This window comes from Mastomys coucha, chromosome X (genome assembly GCF_008632895.1).
Source record: "Mastomys coucha isolate ucsf_1 chromosome X, UCSF_Mcou_1, whole genome shotgun sequence".
Taxonomy (NCBI): Eukaryota; Metazoa; Chordata; class Mammalia; order Rodentia; family Muridae; genus Mastomys; species Mastomys coucha.
In genome coordinates, this window is record NC_045030.1 from 159,432,372 (window position 1) to 159,441,639 (window position 9,268).

The 9,268-nt window shown below is 39.2% G+C and overlaps 1 protein-coding gene across 1 annotated transcript in view; it reads left to right on the forward strand.

The window, feature by feature from the left end:
• The window catches only part of Gemin8 (gem nuclear organelle associated protein 8), a 29,051-nt gene that overhangs the window by 10,183 nt on the left and 9,600 nt on the right, over nucleotides 1-9,268 (forward strand). The window contains exons 3-4 of the mRNA XM_031384693.1: nucleotides 7,654-7,692; nucleotides 9,202-9,260. Coding sequence (XP_031240553.1) covers nucleotides 7,654-7,692; nucleotides 9,202-9,260 — 98 coding nt within the window. The remainder of the gene's footprint in view (nucleotides 1-7,653; nucleotides 7,693-9,201; nucleotides 9,261-9,268) is intronic.

Consider the following 9,268-nt stretch of genomic DNA (forward strand, 5'->3'; position numbering starts at 1 on the left):
CTCACGCTGTGGCATTAATTACCATCATCCGGCAGCACAAGCTGGTTGCTGAGACGCATGAGAGTCCCAAACTCTAGCAGATTGTTAAAACGAGTTCTAATTTATGCTCTCAACCCCTTGGATACCTGCTGAGCATTCTGTTCCCAGGCCCCCACCTCAGACTATTTCAGTTCAGATCTTGAGAAGTGAGGCTCAAGCATGGGAAGGTTTGAGGTTATTTTGTCTTTTTTTTAAACTCACAGTGTAAGTCAAATGTTCTGTGGATTACACTGTTGCAGTAGGTCTATCAGGACACATTCTTGCAGAGATGTCTAAGATACTGGCTCACTTACAAAAACAAAACAAATAAAAACCCCAGTTTTCTTTTTTCCCCTTTGCAACTTTTGAATTCTGTAGGTCAGAAGTCATAGTGGATATTATCTTGAGAACATTTGATAGTTGCTGTGGGTAGCCAGAGTTCTGAACAATTTTGCCTTTTTTTCTGAAATGATTGTTACAAGCTCGTTGTACAGATTAGGCTCTGGACTCCAACTGTATTCTGTATTCTGGTTTTTATTTGTTTGGAAGGGGTTGGGTTTTTTTGGTTTTTGTTTTTTTTGTTTTGTTTTGTTTTGTTTTTTGCTTTGTTGTTGTTGTTTAAGTAAATGCCAGAATATTACTCAAAATCTTCAGAGTAAAAGTTAATAACACAAAGCCACTATGAATTGTGAAGTTGTGATACTATTTGAAAGTACAATTTATGCTAGCATAATTTGACAAGATAACTGTCCCTTTGGGAAGGCAATGGAAAGAGAAACCCTATACATATATATGCTTTGGGTAAATCTAACAACTCCAGGTTCAAGGTAAAGTGTATGATCCCTTATGTTGATTGATGGGCTGGGGAAAAAATAAATAAACCCAGGTTACCGAGAGACGTTTTCATCTTGAAACTGTTTTACAGCTGACAGAGGCTTATATGGTGTCTCTTAAAGTCCAGCGATTAAGGAGGAGTTAAGATAAGAAGGGTGGCAGGAAATTAAATGTGGCTGGAGGATAGATAAGAGTTCATAAGCACACTATAGAACTCTCAGAATTACTTCTTTATGTTGAGAAATCCACCCATAAAGCACTTGGACAAGTGAATGCAGACTGTAACTTTTAAGGCCAGATGAATTGAAAGTATATTAATACATTTAGACATTTGGAACTTCTTACTGATTTTTTTTTAGTTACTACCCTTTAATAATTTGGGGGAGCATGGGATACAACAGACAATCTCAACAATTCCAGTACCCTCCAAAGGCAGGAGATTATACCTGTTATTTTCTCTGGCGGAAGAACAATGAGATCTCTAGAAGGAATAAATTGTAGCATCTATCCCCTCCAAATAAGTACGCAGAGCAAGTACAATATGCAGAAAAGAAATTAGTGTGGAAGTATTAGAACTATGTTTATAGAAAGTAATTTAAAATAATTCACTGGAAAGATAAAAGTGGCCTTAACTGACCAAACTACTCAAGATTTTTGCTGCTGTGCCAGTAATTTTGAGTGTGTGCTCAATTTGGCCCTGACTCTTTTTTGGTCACACTCGGATATGTTGTATGAAATGCATGCCCGAAATGAGACAAATGCCATCTGTTTCTTCTTTTGAACTGGATTATCATTGCCGTCCTCTGTTGTCCTGGTTTTTCAGTTCTCCCATTACCTGTGATGTTTCTGAGTCAGAGTGTCTTGCTCTTTCTTGGGCTTCTAGTTCATTTCTAATTGACACTAGCCGCGTGAAGGATTCAGCGGGATTTCAAAGTAAACCATTCACAAATCTTTATCACCCTTGCTGATAAATTAAACGGTGGCTTTCTGTGGGTGGAATGTGATTTGTAGGGGGTGGCGGGTGGCAAGAATTGTTAACTATATACCCTTTCAATCTCCTCCCCACCCCACCCCATGCCTACCTTAGAACACTTACTGAATGCAACACCCGGGCAAGCATAAACTGGAGCTGGACTTGAGAAAGTAGAAAGGAGTTAAATAATACTTACTTGTCTCCCTCCATCTTCAGCTTTAAAGGTGGCTGTTACAGATGGAAACACAGCAGCTGTACACTTGTAAGCAGGCCCTGTGTCCAGCTGAAGATGGAGTTTGGGGAGCTGGCAAGGTAGCCCAGTGGGTAAAGGCACTTGTCACCAAACCTGACACATATACACAATAAACCAATGTTCTTGTTTTAAAAGTGGAGTTCATACTCCTCCTGTGGTGGAAGTAGGCTATTTGGGCTTATGCCATCTTTAATGTCTAAATGACTAAGTAGGGACCATAGAAAGCCATAGGAAAGAGTCCATGAGAGTGAGAAGCCTGATATGCTCCACAAAGTACAACAACCAGCTAGGGGTGGCATGGGGGCAGCAAGAGTAGGAGGGCAGGGAATAAGACTGTTAGAAATCCCCTTATCATTTTCCTCATTGAGCTAACTACTGGTATTTATACAGTTGGCAGGCATTTCTAATGGGCTGGCACTGCATGTTCAGGAAGATTTCTTACAATCACACGTGAACTTCTCTTACTCAGGGCACCTTCCTTGTCTTCGTTTTAGTCCCCAGCATACTCCTTTCTAGTAGGCAGTATGTTCTGATGGTCTTTATTGCACCCCCAGACTGTCAGTCTGGCTCAAATCCAAATCAAGGGGGACCTCAACAGAAAAAAAAAAGTTGATCCTCCAGGCTGTAGACACAAAGATTAATAATATAATAATTGATTTTGAATATCTTCCTTTGCAAAAGTAAAAGCAAATGAACTTTCATGTATTTAATTTTCCAAATTGCACAGAGGGAGATAAAGCAGAAAGGAAATTGGTGTTACCGAATATGCATTACAGTTCTGAAGAGGACTTGTGGTTTTATTTTACTTTCTGGTTGCCATGACATGTCCTACATCCTGTAATTATAAGATTATAAATATTCAAGAAAAAAGAAATGGTATACAAATATGCAATGAAAAGAATACATATGATACCACTGCCTTTCAAGAAAGCATTAACATAGGTGGAATTTTTTATCTGGGGAAAAATGACAAAACTCCCAACTGTTGTTCTTCATGAATAGTTGTGCATTTAAAAATACGTCTTTCAGAACAAGCAGCGCCACTGCAGAACAAATGTGCTCTTTTTCCCCCTTTTTCTTTTTTGCCTTAGAAAGGCCGTATGGGAAAATATATCATTCAAGACTGGGAGGCTCTGTCTTGTCTGTAGGCCTCAGCGGTGGTTAGTGAATGACCTCAATGCTGTTGTGGTTTTTTTCCTCCCTGCTTTGGTGGTTAAGGACAGACAATGAATGGTCTCTGTATTCCCCAGAGCTCAGCTGGGTGGTGACCATGATGCCATTGTGTTCACTGTGGAGGGCTGCCCAGTTTGCAGAGCTGTGGATCTGGCCTTCCCTGACATTGCCAATTGCTTTTCTCTCAGTTCTACCAGCCCTTCGGAAGAAAACTTGTTCAGTCCCTGAAGGCTTGTTCCAGAAAGGAGAAAGAGCCTTGGGTCGGGGGAGTGAAAGATAAAATGGAACCTGCTGCCCCCATAATGCTTGCTTTTCTTGGGATGAAAGTGCCACTGTAGTGCCTGGGAGTATTGCAGTGTGAGCTTTATCAGGGATGCTAAGTGTTCTTGTTAAATCCTTAACCAGCTTTAGAAAGTTACCAGACCCATTTGCAAAGGAGCAGATTCCCTTTGCAAGGAAGACTGTACTCTTAACAGGTCTATCTACTGAAAACTGCCGCTTGCTTCCTCATGGTCCTGAATGACAAGTTAGCAGTCTGTACCAGAAATCATGGCCCTCATGCTTTAGGTTGATAATAGTTTACAGAGCTTCTTGTTACTGCTTTTTTATTTTAAAAAAAAATAATTTTTTATGTGTATGAGAATTTGGCTTGTGTATGTAAGTGTGCTACGTTCATGTAGTGCCAAAGGAAGCCAAAAAAATGCATCAGGTCCCCTAGAGCTGGAGTCACTGAAGGTTGTGAGCCACTATATGGGTGCTGGGAACCTGGTCCTCTGCAAGAGCAATCAGTTCTCCTAACCCCTAAGCCATCTCTCCAGCACTTGTTGGTACTTCTAATGAAGTCTTTATATGTCTAAGAAGAGCTTTAATAAATGTTCCAATTTCTTTACTTATTAATAGAAATATTTGTTCCTCTTTTGCCCCAAATATTGGGGATCACTCACCAAGATTAGAGTTGATCATAATTTCTTTTTTTGTTTGTTTGTTTCTGCTAGCCTTAAGTAGAGTCTGATAATTTGTGAAAGGTAGGAGAATTACATGATTCCTCCACTGAGTTCCAAGGAGAAAGTGAAGACCATTTGGGATGCTCAGTATACTAACGATAGAACATGCAAGGTATTATCATACTAACTTAAAACTGTGGTCAACAGGAAGGTAGGGATTGAGTTGATATGTTTGAAAGGTGAGGGTTGCTTGTTTTGTCGTGTTTTTTTAAAGCAAAACTGAACATTAACATTATATAAAAGATCAGTGCATGTGGCCCACAACCCTAAAATATTTCCTATCTGGACTTTTGCTGAATGTCAGGACCAGGAAGTGGGAGTGGGCAGGTTGGTGAGCAGGGGGAGGGGAAGGTATAAGGGGTATCTCGGATTGGAAACCAGGAAAGGGGAAAACATTTGAAATGCAAATAAGAAAATATCCAATAAAAAGTAAAATAAAATTGCTCTAGGCAGAAAAAATATTCTAGCATAAAATATGAAAAGTGATTCTAGAAATCCTGAGCTAAGATTTATAAAGCTCTATGCAAATTGCTATGCCTTTTTAACATGTCTCTCTGTGCTTTATCTTATGCGAGTTTGAGAAATTTCTTTGTAAATTCAAATATCAACTCTTCAAAATTATTAATTTGAAGATCTGTAGGATCTTAGGGGTCCAAAAATGTAAAAGAATATGACAAATTGGTTTGGGAAGTCAGGAAGAAAAAAATAAAGGCAAGGATGCAATGAGCATTTCTTATAGCCAGCCCCAGTGGGCCTCTGCTTGCCGAAGGATGGCACCAATTGGATTAGAAGTATTCCAGCAGCCAAAACTAATTGAATTCCTCTTCTACTTCGTATTCAAAGCAAACAAAATTGATAGCAAAGTTCCTGTAGTCTATCATTGACATAAATTGCATTTTTCCTTTATGGCCTAGGTCTTCAAAATGTCTGGTAGCTGGCTGGGAGGTCCATAACTCTGTAGAGTCCTTGGTTAGCTTGTACAAGGACCTTGGCTGTCTCCTCAGCATGGCTCACAAGTAAATGGATTAGTTACCTTATGTTACCTGCTTGGTGGTGGGATACACCAGGCTTGAGGTGAACTTCTTATGGTTGGGAAGTTGAAATCCACTTTCTTTAGTGAGCAAAGATGATTTTCCTGGCTTCTGGCTTACAGAAATATTTTGAGTGAGCACTGAGTGATCCCTACTACATAGTATCATGGCAACCCTGCTACCTAATTATTTGTTGAACCCAAATCATAAGCAACCTTTGTGCGAGGTAGAACTCCTTTGAAGGCCTTTATAATCACAGCCGTTGACATTTGAGCTGCTGGCAAAATGTCACTAATTACCCTTGGACGTCTTCAGGGGTTATTGCCTTTCTCATATTGCTTAAACATCTAGCTGTAGTTGAAGAGCCTCTGCTGTCTCATAATATATTCTGCTGTTTCAGAATATGCTAGCACCTTTAAGGCCAGCTTGGATCTTATATAGTCAAAACAGAATTTGGCCTATAATAAATGTTCATTCACAGTGGGGTTTATTAAATTTGAGTTCATCAGACTTGATCTACTTGCAAGGCATAGAATGACGTCTATATTCCAAGCACTTTGGTTTCCTTTGTTTGTTTGTTTGTTTGAGACAGGGTCTCAGTATATACCTCAAGCTGGTCTGGAACTTGGTGCTGTAGCCCGTGCTGGCCTCAAACTTTCATTTCTGCTTCAGACTCCTGAGGAGTGGGATCACAGGCATATACTACTGCACCTAGCTCTTAATTTCCAGGAGACACACAATGACTCTTGGACTTTTATCATTTAATTCTGATGCTATTTGTTAATCAAAAAACAAATTTGATTAAGACGCACTTGAGTTCACTTTCATGTCAATTGTGTGCTGCAGGCACAGAAAGCTCTTCAGGTTTCAGTGACAGAAATATGAAACCTAGCTTTAGTGAATTAGCCACTTACAGGCTTTGCCTTAGAGTTTAGCACTTAAGTGTGCACTGATTTCTACTATAATTGCATCTGCATTTTATTTTGTTGCATGGTAATATACCTAACTACTGACTACTTTCTATTTCTTCCATAACCTATAGAGAACATAAGCTGTTAGCTGAACTTTCAGGAAATGGGCCCTGTTTTAAACCTTTAAATTACAGTTGAAAAGTGGATGGATTCAACTTAAAACACTCACTGCATTTGATAACTTTCTCCTGGTTTCCATTCACCATGTGTGTGCATAGCCCTAAATTTAGCAGGTACAGACTGTGTTTAAGAGAAGTTTGCAGAGAGTCATGTCAACCCTCCTAACAATACCCTATCTGAAAGCTTATTACATTTCATTATGAATGGTTTTCTTTAAGATAAATCTGGTAGCAATAGAGTCAGTGTGACATCTTAGTTTTTAAACATACTCATGAAAACATTTCACTGAGGTCACAAAATATGTCAGTTTTATTTTTACCAGTTTGAGGGTTTTTTAGATCTATCATCTCACTAAGTAAATAAGGCAAATATCACATTTTTTTGTGCTTTTGTTTCATATGATCTTAAATTTGCATGCATTTTAAGATACTATTTTTTTAATTGTTTTGAGATGAGCTCTGTGGTCCAGAATGATCTTGACCTTGAAGCATGGTGATCCTCCTGCCTCAGCCTTCCAAGCTGGAATTACAAGCTTGCACCACCACACCTGATATAACTTGTTAAAAGCACGTTCTGGTGTTGCCAGGAACTTTAGAAACTCCTTGTTAAGGAGAAGGAATTAACTTTTAACATATTATTGGTGTGTATGTGTGTGTGCACAGGCCAAGGTCAGAGGACAACTTTTGGAATATTTCCACTGTGATAACCTGCTGAGGCAGAGGCAGGTGGATTTCTGAGTTCAAGGCCAGCCTGGTCTACATAGTGAGTTCCAGGACAGCCAAGGCTACACAGAGAAACCCTGTCTCGAAAAAAACAAACAAACAAACAAACAAACAAAAAAAAATATATATATATATACATACATATATATGTGTGTATGTATATATATATATAAATATATGTGTGTATATATATATATACATATACATATATATTGTAAGCTTGGAGCCCTTGCTCTAAGATACATTATTTTGCATACTGCTATTACTAAATTATGTGGTTATGGTTATTTTCATAGACTTTCCTTTGAGTAAACAAGTAGTGGAATACAAAACCAGTCAGGGTCCTTTGACTCAACCATACCTAAGAAAGATTGCTCTTATCCAGACCACAAGATCACAACCCATGTAAGAGGTTCTTGTTGCATGAAGATCAAGTATGATGCTGGGACAAGGAACAGCCTCTTAAGGGCTGTTTTGAAGACAATGGAATAGCTGTGACTGTCCTATAGTAGTGGTGACGAAATGTTCTTACTGTATATGTATTTGTCTTTTAGTTCCCACTTGGACTTTTGCAATCAGAGATAACAGCAATGGTAAGATTATCTATTTTTCTTTTTTTTTTTTTTTTTTTTCTTTTGGTTTTTTGAGACAGGGTTTCTCTGTATAATCCTGGCTGTTCTGGAACTCACTCTGTAGACCAGGCTGGCCTTGAACTCAGAAATCCACCTGCCTCTACCTCCCAAGTGCTGGGATTAAAGGAGTGTGCCACCACTGCCCGGCCCTATTTTTCTTAATGTATGCAGTCATTCCAAAAACCACTGAAATCTGAAACACTTCTGGCCCTAGCCTTTGAGATAAGGGACACTTACCTTGTCTATTAGACAACTAAAAGTAAAAACGGCATCTTGTATGATAATAGACATATGTCTCAGACATTGAGGAATGGACTCAGCCTGCAGATTAGTAGGAAATAAGGGAAGGAACTCTAGCGTGAGCAGGCCATTTCTAACTTGGAGCTAGTACAGATATCCAAGATAGCAAATGTCAGGACTTGTATCTTTCCTTGTCTTATCAAAAAGTATACAGAGAACTACTTGGGAAGAACATTAGGAGTGGGACAGGGTGAAACCTGGTAATCAGGGGTGACTACAATCAAAATACATTGTGTACAGCATGAAAATGTCATTATGAAACTGTTGTTACATATACTAATTTAAAAAAACTTAAAGTGAACTTTTATTATTTTGGCTCACAGTTGAAAGGTACTGTTCATCATGGCAGTAATATTGCATACACAGTCAGGAACATGGAGTGATGAATGCATGCTTCTGTCCTATTTATATAACCTAGTATCCCTACAAAGAAATGGTGCCATCCACTGGAAAGATCTTCCTTACTCAATTAACATAATCAAGATAATCCCCCACAGGTGAACCCAGAGATCTGCCACTCTGATGGTTTGAGATCCTGTGAAGTTGTCAATACTAATCAAATTATATAAGCCCCCATAACCTTCAGCTATTGTCTTGTGGGGACCTGAAGTACAGATAGTCAGGAAATGTTACATTTGCCCTCTGCGGTAAGCACAAACCTATTCTACACTTTTGTTTTTAAGCTTAGTAGCATCCTCATGCAAAGGAGTGTAGTGGCTTGAATGTGAAATGTTCCCCATAGGCTCCAGTATTTGACCATCTGATCTTCAGTTGGTGGCACTGTTTGGGGAAGTTCTGGGAAAGTAGCCTTGCTGGAGGAAGTATATCACTCAGAGTATGGAGTTTAAGAATGTGTAGCCTTGCCCCACTTCCAGTTCACTCTCTCTGCTTCAAGTTTATGGTTGAAACTGTGATCTCAGCTTACTGCTCAGGCTACTGTGCCTGCTGCTTGCTGCCATTCCTCCTGGCCATTATGGCCTCAAACCCTCTGGAACTGTAAGCCCTCTAATTCTTTCTTCTTTAAACTGTTCTTGCTCCTGGTATTTTATCACAGCAACAGAAAAGTAACCAATAACACTCAGTAAATAGCTGTTGGTTAGTTGGTTAAACATTTGAAGATTCTCTAGAGATCCAACCATTTGATGTCTATCTTACATGTCCATTCTGTAGGCCTCAAAATGGAAGACTACTACATCTTGGTATTCTCACCCAGTATATGCAAGATACTGGCAACATT